Genomic DNA, 14775 nt, shown 5'->3' with positions numbered 1-14775 from the left:
TAAGGAGTAACACCCTGTATAATGAACTTAGATGTGACACAGTAAAATCAAAAGAAAAATGAATGAAGAATAATGTGTGGATAAATAGAGAAAGTAGAAAACCAAAGGAATTAAGAAACTGTCTAATGGAATGGTAGGGAGATTAATTTTTGAAGACATGAATAGTGATATTCATTGAATGCTAATTACATGTAAAAAGATAATTATCATCACTGAACAACAAGAATCCTTGTGAAGATGGAAAGGTAGTTTGAAGTGCTGCTTGAGATGAAATGTAGAGAAAAATGCATACACACTCTAAGAAACAAGTGTGAGATGGAAATGAGAAAAGCTACTACATTCTGAAAGGTGAGGTAGCAAAGAATCTAAATGAACAGCAGAGTACATGAGCTACCACCGGAATTAATTAAGGGTCTTAGAAGTAAGGGAATGATAATGAACATATACTTACGTAATGAAATATATAGGACAAGTTATTATTAAGGAAAAAATTAATTAATTACATGATACTTGCTGAGAGTCTATGCACTCATTTCATATGTTTTCTGTTGTTATATATCAATACGTCCCTTCATAAACATTTTTTGACCTTCTATAACACTAAATATTGTGTAGGGTAAAAGTTGGTGACTGGGTTAAGTGAAGAATAATTTTCAAGCTCAGATTGTTCCTTTTTTACCTTGGCAATATCCAGTATGTGAGAAAGTGCATTGTGTGTGTGTGCAAGTTCAGTTTTACGTATACCGACATTTGTTGCTTCTGTCTCATCTTGTTACCCAAATAATCCAATAACATCACATTGTAAGAGCCAGTTAGTGTTTTATTATTTTTCAAATAGTCAACAATAATGCTACAATGTTAGTGCCAAAAAATTATCACCGTAACTTTTACCAATGTAAAAATAGTTTACACTTCATTTTTCATACTTTCAACATAAGCAACCCAATATTTTACTTGCAGCTTTGTGCCTGGGATGTACTGGTTGTTCCATGTTTTGCCTAAAGTCTAATAACAATTCCTGGCATTATTATATTATTCTTCAACTACTCCAGATACTATTTAGAAATGCTTTTCCTTCAGTTTGTTTGCTCAGGAGTCAACAAAGACAGGAAATGTTGTGCACAGTGCATGGAGAATTTTCTACAGGATATGATGTTCCTCTTAATGGGAGATGCTTACCATCTTAATAATTTAACATATATTTATTCAGTAACCTTTTATCTCTGTACCATGAATCTTGATGCTGAGTGCTGGTTTAATATTAGCCTCAATTCAATTTGTATGTGTGCTGCAGTCCACATTTTCAACCAAAAGAGTTTTTGAAATAGTTCAATTTCACAGACTTTGTTGGTCTCATACAGATGCAATTTTATGTTTCTGTTTCTGTGTAAGGGGGAATTTGAAGTAGACTGGAGTGGCAGTGAGAATTTGAATCAAGGAGGGAGCCGTGCGAGGGTATTCCGTACATGGTAGCGAAGCGTGTTCGGTCAGAGGGTTAGCTACTCTTTGCAATAAAAAAACTGAGGGAATGGATCAACAATGATCTTGAATGAATACAACGAACAAAATTAGTAAAAAAAACAAACACAAAAAGTGGTTAGAGCACTTGCCTAGTAAGCAGGAGACCTGGGCACGATTCCTGCCCTTTATAAAAATTTTTGCTGACTGCTTCAGTCTATACACACAAAAACATTTTTTTCATTTCACCATACCAGCTCTTATTCTCTCCCATGAAATGTGTGAAACACTGATCATTTAACGCGACAACTGAAAAACAATTCCATACATATATATGATGGAAATTTAAGACACTAATGAAACTGCCATCATATGATCATATAACTCACTTTGCTTAAGAAAAGAAATGTAATTCAGCAAACAACATATCTTAGCCTTATCAAAAATTCATCATCCCAGCTTAGATCGACAGCAACGGTCAGTTCACACAACAGCATTATCTCTCAGAGAACTATTTTCTTCTGTAATGAGTGGTTGGTTTAATGGAGAATATGATATGCAAACCACATATTTTTGAACTGTAATATTTACTGAGTGATTTTGCCACATTTTTGTTTGTAACTTCTTTAATAAACAAAAGTGCTTGTCATGTTACATTTTGTAATATAAATACACCACTATTATATTTAAGTAATCATATAATTCACGGCTTTTGCTTCAGTTACATTTTTAATGCAGTGCTATTTTATGATTTGGTGAAAGATGATAGAAAACAATGAAGAAAACCAGAGATTACCATTTCATAACTATGAAAAATAGGGAAGCATAGGGTGGGTTAAGTATTGGTTGGTATCATTATGTACCAGGAGTAGGGTTCCCATCTAGCAACACCTGTAAATAATAATGAGGAACATATCAGTTGTATCAGCTTAAGTACTAAGTTATGGTCACCCTCACCCATCCATGCAGCAGCTGTTAATCATAGTCTGGCATATACTGGTTACATCTACTGAAGAGCAAGTCTAGATTACCCATCCAAGCAGCAGCTCTAAATAATAATGAGAAACATACAGCTTATATCAACTGAAGTATTTATTTATATAATAGAGGGAAACATTCCACGTGTCTGTGTATGTGTGGATGGATATGTGTGTGTGTGCGAGTGTATACCTGTCCTTTTTTCCCCCTAAGGTAAGTCTTTCCGCTCCCGGGATTGGAATGACTCCTTACCCTCTCCCTTAAAACCCATATCCTTTTGTCTTTCCTTCTCCTTCCCTCTTTCCTGACGAGGCAACCATTGGTTGCGAAAGCTAGAATTTTGTGTGTATGTTTGTGTTTGTTTGTGTGTCTATCGACCTGCCAGCGCTTTTGTTTGGTAAGTTTCATCATCTTTCTTTTTAGAAGTATTTATTTATTTACATGTGTAGTTCTGTAGGTCCAAATTGAGGAGCAAATCTGTGAGGTGATGGAACATGTTGGTACATGAAATTACAACATAAAAGTAATAACAGATAAAACAAAATATTTATGAATCCAAAAAAAGTCAGGCCATAAGTTTAAGTAAACACAATCAACAATATAACATAAGAATGAGCTTAATTTTACAAGGAACTCTTCAACAGAATAGAAGGAGTGACCCATGAGGAAACTCTTTAGTTTCCATTTGAAATCACATGGATTACTGCTAAGAGTTTTGTATTCTTGTGGTAGCTTATAGAAAATGAATGCAGCAGTATACTGCACACCTTTCTGCACATGAGTTAAGGATTTCTGCTGCGTATTAACTGAGTGAAAGCTGCTAATTCTTGGGAATAAGCTCATGTTGTTAACAAAAAATGACAGTAAAGAATACATATATTGAGAGGCCAATATCAATATACACAGCCTAGCAAACAGGGGTCGACAAGAGGTTCACAAACTTACGCCACTTATTGCCCGAACTGCCCATTTCTGAATCAAAAATGTCCTTTTAGAATGGGAAGAGTTACCCCAAAATATAATACCATATGACATAAGTGAATGAAAATAAGCAAAATAGACTAATTTTTGTGTCAATTGATCACTTACTTCAGAAATTGTTTGAATGGTAAAAAGGGCAGCATTAAATCCTTGAACAAGACCCTGAACATGGGCATTCCACGACAATTTACTATCTATCTGAACACCTAGAAATCTGAACTGTTCAGTTTCACTAATCATATGCCAATTCTGTGAAATTAAAACTTTGGGTTTTGTTGAATTGTGTGTTAGAAACTGTCAAGACTGAGTCCTATTGTTATTTAGTGTTAGTTTATTTTCTACAAGCTGGGAACTTATGCCATGAACTGCACTATTTGAAGCAGAGCCATTGTTCCACATAACATCCTTTACTGCCAAGCTAGTGTCATATTTTACAATTACCCTTAATACTAGAGGGTATATCATTTATATAAATAAGGACCAGGAGCGGCCTGAAGACTGATCCTTGGGGCGCACCCCCCCCCCCCCCACCCCCACCCCCCCACCCCCCCCCACCCCCCGCCCACCTCCATTTGAGCATACCCCACTCAGACCCACATCACAGCCATTCTCAACATTGTGAATAATGACCATTTGCCATCTGTTGTTAAAGCAAGAAGTAAACAATTGTGAGTTACTCCTCATATTCTATAATGGTCCAACTTCCGGAGCAATATTTTGTGATCAACACAGTCAAATGCCTTAGTTAAATCAAAAATTACACGTAGCATTTGAATCATTTTGTTTAATCACAGAGAATAGAGAATATAGCATTTTTAGTTGTTGAACAACTTCTAAAGCCATACTGTACATTTGATAGCAAATTATGTGTTGTAAAATGATCAATTATCCTTATGCACACAGACTTTTCAATAACTTTAGCAAACACTGATGGTGTAGAAATAAGTCTAAAATTCTCTACATTATCACTTTCTCCCTTTTTATGAAGCAGCTTTACTACTAAGTGTTTTAATCATTCAGGAAACTGACCATTCTTAAGGGGAAAATTACAAATATGGCTAAGTATAGGGCCAATATGTGCAGTGCGGTACTTTAATATCCTGCTAGTCACTCCATCATATCCATGAGAGTCCTTAGTATTCAGTGATTTAATTATTGACTCAATCTCCCCCTTGTCAGTATCACAGGGGAATATTTCAGGCATCAGTCTTGGAAAGGCATTTGCCAAGAGAGTTGTATGATTCCCTGTAGAAACTAAATGTTTATTTCATTCACCAGCAATGCTCAGAAAATGATTGTTAAATACTGTGCACATATCTGACTTATCAGTAACAGAAATATTTTTACTACTATGAACTGACTTTATATTGTTGACCTTGTGCTGCTGATCAGACACTTCCTTCACAACTGACTGTATGGTTTTAATTTTATTCTGTGAATTAGCTATTCAGTTTGCATAGCACATACTCTTCGCCTTAGTGATAATATTTTTAAGTACCTTACAATACTGTTTGTAATGGCATACTGAAGCTTGATTTTGACTACTACTAACATCTTCATATAATTGCCACTTTGTTCTACATACCACCCAGATTGCCTTTTCCTGCTAGCACCTAATTTTGAATGTTCTAATGGAAAGCAACTCTCAAAGAGCATGAGAAATGTATTAAGGAAAACATTATATTCGTCATCTACGTTATTGGCACTATAAACATCCTGTCACTCTTGTTCCTTAACAAGGTTTAAAAAACTCTCTATTGCCATTGGCTTATTTTTCCTACATCATTTCTAATTAATGTGACATTTGTTTGAGTATAAAGCCTTTTAGTGTTAAAATTTGTGCATCATGGTCAGAAAGGTCATTACCTCTTTTACTAACAGAATGCCCATTTAGTAATGAAGAATGAATAAAAATATCATCTGTGGCTGTGCTGCTGTTCCCCTGCGCCCTAGTTGGAAAAACCACAGTCTGCATTAGATCATATGAGTTTAGGTGGTCTACCAACATCCTTTTTCTTGCAGTCATATACAAAATTAATACTGATACTGGAGTCACCACAAATAGCTTGTTTTGGTACTTCCTTTAAAGTGAACTAAGAACCCTCTCTAACTTGAGCAGAAATGATCTCAAGTCAGAGTTAGCGGACCTATAAACAACAACATTCAGAAGTTTAGTTTCACTAAATTCAAATATCCTGCACAACATTCAAATATCTATTCAGTGCAGTGCCGTGATATGTCTATGGACTAAAAGAGAATACTGTTGTTTACATACATGGCCACTCCCACACTCCACAAGGAACTCCTTGAGAAACAGCCAGCTAATCTCTATCTTGGTATAGGAAGCCTCTGAACTGTTAAATTATTTAAGTGGTGCTCAGATACATCAATACTGTCAGTCAACATCTATAAGCAGTTCACTAACTTTATCTCTAATACCTCTTGTATTTTGATGAAATATGCTAATTCCTTCTCTACATGGATGCCTGACCTCCTCTGAAGGTGATTCCTAAGTTAGAGGGACTTCCTTTAAGCAGGTATACCTATCAGCTGACTTCAATCTAAAAATCGTGCAGCTCTAACACTAACTACTACAGAAATTTTTCCATGAGTGATCCCACCACCACCCACTACACTGTCATCTACAAGCTTTGCCAGCCTTCCCTTTGAATACCTATTAAGATACAGGCCATGCCTAGTGAACCCCGATCTACTGATAAACCCAACTGACACCACTGCAGTGTAACTCATGCCTCTGCCATTAGTGTCTTCTCCAGCTCCATATTAACACACCTAACAGCAGCATTATGACGAGGTCAATCATGGCACTGAAACAGTTACATGAAATGCAAATGCAGTTTGAGTAGCTATCCGGTTGAGTTTAAGAGTATCAATCCAAATGTTGGTCCATAATTACAATTCTCACAGTAAATAATTGACAAGATAGGGGGGACAATACAGTTACATATTTAAGAGAGACTTATAATGGAAGAAGTAAATATAACCAACCATCATATATGTTACTTTATCCATGTTGAATCTTGTGAACTCCATGCCCATTCAAATTTATAATACAATTGAGCTATTGAGTGGCTGTCAGACATTTAAACAAGACTAAATATGTTGCTCAACTTCCAAACCATGTCCCTCTTCAGAGCTACAGAGTGCAGTGCCACAACAGCATGGCCCTCTGCACAGCCATTTGTGTGTGTGTGTGTGTGTGTGTGTGTGTGTGTGTGTGTGTGTGTGTTTGTGTGTGTCTGTCTGTGTGTGTATATGTGTGTGCACATGTGTACGTGCATGTGTGTTTTATCAGTTAATTCTGAAGCACAGTGTCTGAAAGTTCCATAATATTTCCAGTCTTATTTAAGTGCCTGTCCACTGCTCAATACCTCAACTGTGGTGCATGGTTACCTTAACTCTTTGCATTCTAACAGAGACTTAGATTTACCCAGGGATACTATCACAGAAAAAATAAACTTTTTTGGTGCATTATTCTGGTCCATGGACAGTACCAAATAATGTAGGCCACAGGCTAAAACATCTTCACTTTTAACATGAGGAACTGTTTCTGAATTCTATTATGATCATTCAGATGTACATCTCATTCATTAATTCAAAACTGCACTTTTAGGTATTATTGTCTTGTTAACCAAGGTATTTGGCTGTCTGACTCATAATATTCTCCTTGATAAACTGAAGGTTTATTGTGTTCATAGTATAAACAACCTATGGATAATGTAATATCTAACCAAAAGTATGCATAAAATTGTACTTAGTAATTTAACCAACGTAGTCACGGGATATTATTGTGGGTGTGGATGAGTAATGTGTGGGGTTCCTGAAGGCTCACTCTCAGCACCACTGTTGTTCCTCATATATCTAAATGATCTTCTGTCTAATATACAACAAACAGAATAAGTTCTTTTTGCAAGTTGCACTACAACTGTAACTAAGCCAAGCATACATACAGCAACAGAAGAAATGGTAAACAAGGTTCTCAGAAGTATCTTTGATGAGTTCTCTTTGAATGATCCCATCCTCAATATTAAAAAGAGACAATTTATTGAGTTCTCACATCTAAGTTTACTACCCCAAGAATAGGAGTAGCACATATTAAGGAAAAAAAAGTGGAACCTTCAAAATTCTTAGATGTGCATATTGATGGGAATTTAAATTGGTAAAATCACATTTTGGAACTTCTAAAACAGCTTAGTTCAGCCACATTACATATAGAAGCATTGTAATTCTTGGGGAGAGACAAATCAGTACGTTGATGTATTTTACATATTTTCATGCAATAATGTCATATGGAATAATGTTCAGTGGTAACTCATCCTGAAGAAAGAAAGTCTTTATTGTTAAAAAATGTGCTACTCACCCATGATCATCTTGTCAACACCTGTTTAAAGAGTTGGGCATTCTGACCACTGCATCACAATATATTTATCCCCTCATGAAGTTTTTTTTTTTTTTAAATAATCCACTTCAGTCGAAAAGGAACAATGATGTACATAACTACAATACCAGAAGCAAAAAAGTGACATGCAATACTTGACATTAAGGTTGTCTGTAGCACAAAAAGAGGGGCACAATGCCGGAAAAAGTTTCACCTTGACAGCTCCTTGTGTTTGGTAAAGAAATTTCTGTTATTGTAATGTGTATAAGGTGGTGGGTAGGAATTACTAACTTACAATTGTATATTTAATAATAACAATAAAACAAAACAAAAAACTTATAAATGTCCAGCATGTAGTGATATTTACAAAAGTCATTCCACATAATTTTTGTCATTCAAATGATCCATTGAACAGGAAACTAACTATATGTGATATTATTCTGGACATAGTACTTCCTTGGTACTGTTGCTGATAGTATTTGTTTTATTGCTATTAAACTTCTGTAACTCAGCTTACTGCAGTGGAATGTTGTGTTTCATATGGACTGTATGGTTTATGTCTACATTGTTATAGCAATTCATTTTTTTCACAACAAATAATCTTTTGAAAATATTGACTCATTTTTCATACTTTTATCCACTGATTATTATGTTCATTCAAAGAATTATTTACCTGTGAATAATGTGTATTTCAGTGAAGTGATTTGAATTTTTTTCTGTCTTTACAGGAACAAAAAGGTGAACTGTGATATCATGGTGTTTGGTGATGTATTGGGATGTACTTAGCTTTTTCTGTGTCTCCTGTGGTATAGTTCCTATCCTTTTCCATTAATGTGGGTTATACACTGTTAACAGTGAATTCCTAGTAATATTTACTAAGGCATAAGAAACACCTCTGAGTTTTTTCATTGGTCAAGAAGCAAGCTAAATTATGTCCTTAAATTATACAGTGTCTGCCATGTGGACTTTAGTTTCAGATTTAGTATACATTGGAAGTAGGGGAAGTAAATTAATAACAAGGCTTTATTTGTACCTGGATTTACATTTGGCCACATATTCTGCTGACTTTTTTGTACTCCCTAAAAAGAATTATTCTAATATAAATTTTCAATTCCTTTGAAACACAGTGTCTATATTTTATTATGTCATAGATTAATCAAAAAATTTTCATTAGTATTTACTTCTCTGAGGATGTAATGAAATTTAGGCCAATGCTCTTAATTTAGCAATAAAGATAATATATGAGTTTTTTGTGCTATGATGTTTAAAAACTGGTTCACACTATTCACATAGTCACCAAACAGGGTGCTTTCAGCTGGTGCTTGAGTTTATGAATGAGAGTGACCAGTATGGTGACCTCTAATTTTAATAACGATCTCCAAAAAGTTATCAACATTTTAATGGAAATGCTTTTCAGGAATGAAAAATATAATTATCCAAGTTGTTTTAATTCTAATATTTCTGTGTAGATGCTTGGAAGACAATTAAATAATGCATATAATAGATTGTATTTTGTGCTTTAGGGTCATGCAGAAATACTCTGCTTCATGATCATTTGTTTTTATTTAAGAAATTTTTAGATATATCTTCTCACAATATAGGAGATAGATTAAGATATTGGAAATGAATACAGAATTTGCAGCGGGTCAGTATTGGTCATCTACTTTCTCTCATCATTTATCAGATCTCCACGTACCTCGATATTCCTTCCTTCACTCTGTAGTTGCAGATACGTGCTAGGCAGTGTAAAGCAGCATTGATATTCCGTCATCTGAATTGTGGTTGCACCATAACTTTCCCACGGTTCGTTTGTACAAGCTCTTACATACACTCTCTCAATCATTTTAATGCACTCACTCAGCAAAATTATAAACAAAGAATGATTTTAAGTGATTTTTTTAATACGTGATATAAAGTAACTAAAGTTTTGAAAAGAAAATTCTGATCAATTGGTTTTATGCACTGATAACTTTGTAATGGCTTCAGATGATAATGAAAGTCAATTTGTTATTGTTCCTAACTGGGTTTTAAAACATGAGTGTTGGTTTTAGGACATTTAGGTAATTTTCATTATATCCGGAACTATAATAAATAAAAATTTGAAATTTTGACAGCATCATTCCATTAACATCAAAAGGCTGTGTACCAAATTTGAACAAAATTTAATAATAACTAATATGGATTATTTAGATTTGTAAAGGGTATGAATTTTCGTACCGACTGAATGTTACTCTATGCAGTTCTCACGGCAGGCAGCGTCAGCTGCACTGTGAGCAAAGCGAAAAAAACCGTATCCATCCTGCAGCCAACATACCAAATGGCTGTGTGCCTTGTTGCAATGAATGTCATCTTCTAATAACTTGCTACGTTACAAATTGTAGGGATTCATGTTTTCCCCTGGGCATCTAGATTGGGTTTTTCTTCGGTTTTCATAAATCATCTTAGGCAAATGCCACAATGGTCTTCTGAACTGGCTGCAGTTGATGTCTTTTGCTACCTTTACCAATTTAGTTAATGCATTTAGTTAACATATACATCAGCAACCAGGTGACACAGAAGCATTAGAAGCCAAGGTGAATGGAATAATGATGCTGTGATGCATACTTAGGCCACTCTTTGCTAGACCTCACTATCAGGATGTGAGAGCAACTCTCTGCTCAGTTTCAACCAGTTATTAGAGAATTTTATTAACAAGCATCACACTGCTGAGAGAGAAACTTCATTCATATAGTTCCTTTGGCTGTAATAATGATATTCTTGGCAGTGTTCTTTTTCTGTGTCATAGGTGCACAGATTTCTAGGATGGCTCATATGAAGTTTAAGACAGTGGGAAAATGAAAATTGGAGATAATAGCTGTAATTAAGTCTTTCATACAAGTTCAGATAGCTTCGTGGCCAAAGTTATGCAAACTTAACATATACAACTGGACCCAGTCTTTGTTTCAGAACTAGCTTTCAATGAAATCACGTCAGCAAATATTAAATTACTCATCAGTTAAATTCATTTGTCTTCATCTAAATATACATTTCGACCCTGCAAGTAATCATTTTACTAGGTTTCACTGGTCCTTGCCCTGTCCTTTGTGGATACTGTATGTGGTAAATTACCATCTTTTTTGCATCTCTGTGATTCTGTCACTACAGGCTTCATCTGATATGTGCTACGTTCTGACAACTTTCCACAAAATTTGTTCATCATTTTAAGGAAAAATAATGACTATTCCTTCCACATTCACAACATTAACTTAAACTAACCTGTCTTCAATTGTAGATGTGCCAAAGCTCCTCAGACAAAACCTATAGCAAGACCTAGTAAGCAACATTGAACACCATGTTTGTCTTCAGCAGACACACAACTCCTCTACTTTAGAGTGATTTTTGTTGTTGCCAAATAATGGCTACCAGGTACAGTATGTTTAGGAAATCCTGAAGATCCTTCAAAATACAAATTCATGGCTACAAATTCTTTAGTGACAGAGTACTCAGATAAAAAGTTCTTGGTCAACTTGCCACATCAAGTTCCCCAAGAATTTTCTGTCTGTGTGAATGCATATTTGTGTGTTGCTCTTCCTATTTTAAATAGTGTAATTCATTCATCATCAGTGGATGTTCTTCCCAGAGCCTTTGCATTTCTTTGTGAAGAAGGAATTTTCATTGTCACTGGTTGGTGGTATTGTGGAATGAGCCCATTGTGAGAGATTATATTTTGTATCAAAAGCATTTTCCAAGCTTCTCTTACTCGTCATTAGTGGAGTGATTTTCAATATACATCTTTCAGTACCTATAAACTTTTAAGATTGATGCCACTACTATGTTTATTAAAAATGTCCTCCTGAGTCTTCAACCTTTAATTGCACTTTCCATTTCCTATTACTCTCCAAGTAGCATGCCACCACAGTGAAAACTTCTGTGTTTTTAAACTCTGTTATACAACCTTTTCTCCTCAAGCATTGCTGATTTAATCACCTGTTATATATTGTTTAGTTGTTTACATTCTGTGATGCCTTCATGTATTTTCTATTCATTCCAACATAAATTTTTCATGGGTGCCTTATATTCTCTATAAATCTAGGTAGGCTCCCTTAGTACACCATATATCACATCTCCAAAACATATGTTTGAATCTGTGCAAACAATCTGGATATATATGGCAAAAACTTCAGATTTTGTCTTTCTATATTTAGTTTTACCAGTAACATCAAATTTGTTTCTCTGACTCTGTGGTTTTAGTGAGATGTAGTAATTACTATGCTAGATGCACAGAGGGGTCATAGAAATTTTGTTTCATGGATACATATAAACAGTTTGCCTTGCTGACCTTGTTTGAGTTTGTAACAGCTTTCTGACTCATTAAAGTCTCTGATGAGGCCTCCAGCAGTGAAAGACAAAACATTAGGCAAAGAATTATGCCTTAAACCATGACCTTAAGCCCATTTATTTTATTTATTTTTATTTATTTATTTATTTATTTATTTATCTCTTGTTCCAGTGATCCATGTTGTGATGCTATCACAGGATATGGAACATGTCAATTTTACAAGCTTTTGGCCAGAATTTATGGTAATACATAAAACGAAACAAAAACAGTAAACAGTAACTTAGGTCCCACTACAAAAAATACATTTTAGAGATAGATAGAGATTAGAAAACAAATACAGTAAACGGTAACTCAGGTCCCACTACAAAAAATACATTTTAGAGACAGATAAAGATTACAAAATAATAAGTGTTACAGAGAAATAAATATTGCAAAATATATGTTTACAATAAAAATATTCGGTATTACAAATACAAATTTGGGCCTACATTTGCAATTTACAATACAAGAAATGTTAAACACTGTAGTTCAGGAACTCTTCTATTGTATAAAATGATCCTTGCAATAGGAACTGCCTTAAGGTTGTTTTAAACAAGAGATCATCATCCACCAAACACTTAATTCTTGAAGGGAGGGCATTAAAAATCTTACAGGCACTGAAATGGACTCCTTTCTGCACCATACTTAGATTTGGTTGTTCATAGTGGATATCATGTTTCCTTCTAGTATTGTGACTGTGATATGCACTGTTCAGCTTAAAGATGGATTTTTCTTTCCTTATGAAGCACATCAAAGAGAATATATATTGCGCAGTGGATGTAAGTATTTCAAGCTTCTTAAAAAGATTCCTACATGTGGCTCTAGGATGGACTCCACACATGATCCTTATGGCTCTTTTTTGTACACAAAGTACTTTTTTAGCCAGTGGCTGATTTCCCCAAAATATAATTCCAAATGCCATAATTGCATGAAAGTAACCATAATACGCTGACTTCATGGTTTCCATATTTCTATAAGAAGAAACAATGCGCAATGCGTATGTTGCTGAACTTAGTCTTTTGCATAGATCCAGGATGTGTTTTGACCCATTCAGTTTGCTATCAATATTCAAGCCTAGGTATTTGAGGAATCTACCCTGGTTATTGTCTGCTCACCTATTTTTACTACTATTTCCTCATCTTTGGATGTTGTGTGGAACAGTAATTTAATTTTACAGTAATTTAAAGAAAGAAGAAAGACCATTAATGTTAAACCAGTTCACCATTTCATTTAAAACCTTGTTTGCTGTTACCTCAAGTTTATCTACCGAATTATCAATAAGTAGTGTAGTGTCATCAGTGAAAATGGCGAATCTACAATATTCCGTACAGAGAAGGAGATCATTTATAAATATAATAAAAAAGTAGGGGGCCCAGAACTGAGCCCTGCGGCACTCCACATGTGATGGTACCCCATTCTGAAGATAATGGGACACCATCTAGACTATCTACTACAACTTTTTGTTTCCTTTTTGACAGATATGAGTCAAGCCATTTCCCTGCTGCACCACTTATACCGAGATGTGCAGCTTTTTGTAAAAGAATTTGGTGATTTACACAGTCAAATGCTTTTGTTAGGTCACAAAAATGGCAATTACTTTCAGTTTTTTGTTGATAGATTCCAAGAGTTTGCCAGTAAATGCAAATATTGCATCTTCTGTTGACAAACGTTTCTGAAATCCAAACTGACTTTTGCTGACGATATTGTGTTCATTGAGATGATTAACTATCCTGGCATTTATTAGTTTCTCTAAAACCTTTGAATAGCTTGTCAGTAGTGATATTAGACTATAGTTAGCAGTATCCATCTTATCCCCCTTCTTATACAGCAGTTTTACAACTGTATACTTAAGCCTCTCAGAAATTATTCCTTGCTTAAGTGACACATCAGAAATGTGGCAAAGGACTTTACTTACGTGGCTGGAGCAGTGTTTTAATAATTTGTTAGAAATGTTGTCAATTCTGGCAGAGTTTTTACTTTTCAGGGATTTAATAACTCTTTCAATTTCTTGAACAGTGACTGTTTTTACCTTCATGTGTTGTACTGAACCAGGTACTCTAGCTTTCAAATATCAGCAATATCATCCATATTTGCCAAGTGTGTAAGACAATCCAGGTAGCTTGATTAGATTTATGGTGAACTTATCTCCTCATGTTATTAGAGTCTAATCTGAAAAGAATTCACCAGATACTAATGAATTTTACCAGTTTTCCATCAGACAACCCTGTTGCCATTGGTCCCACTTCAGATGTACTTTTTTGTACATGTCTGTTGTGTAGCTGCTCCATAGATATTCTCTAAACTAATTCCTGCCTATCTAACTCCTTTCCAAAACTGATTGTGGTTGACCTCAAGTAATGATTTACAGGGTTCATTGCAATGTTATCATCTAATTTCCCAGTGTTATGTATGCACCCTTTCTTTCTACTGACTCCAGGATAATTAGTGTGCTGTTCTATGCACCAACAGAAGATTCAGTGCTGAAGACCGATGCTTTTTATGAGCAGTTGCTTGATGTATTTGATCAAATATGCTGTCATGATTTTGTACTTCTCATGAGTGATATGAATGCACTACTTAGCAATGATCATAATGGCTTTCA

General features: G+C 35.0%; 1 protein-coding gene across 1 annotated transcript in view; it reads left to right on the top strand.

Annotated features, from left to right (window-relative positions):
- The window catches only part of LOC124554740 (voltage-dependent calcium channel type A subunit alpha-1-like), a 339549-nt gene extending 330882 nt beyond the window's left edge, over positions 1-8667 (top strand). Inside the window, exon 13 of the mRNA XM_047128387.1 lies at positions 8545-8667. Coding sequence (XP_046984343.1) covers positions 8545-8602 — 58 coding nt within the window. The 3' untranslated portion in view covers positions 8603-8667. The remainder of the gene's footprint in view (positions 1-8544) is intronic.
- Positions 8668-14775: the final 6108 nt, after the last annotated feature.

Source organism: Schistocerca americana, chromosome X (genome assembly GCF_021461395.2).
Source record: "Schistocerca americana isolate TAMUIC-IGC-003095 chromosome X, iqSchAmer2.1, whole genome shotgun sequence".
Classification (NCBI taxonomy): domain Eukaryota; kingdom Metazoa; phylum Arthropoda; class Insecta; order Orthoptera; family Acrididae; genus Schistocerca; species Schistocerca americana.
This window is presented reverse-complemented; position numbering and strand designations above follow the sequence as displayed.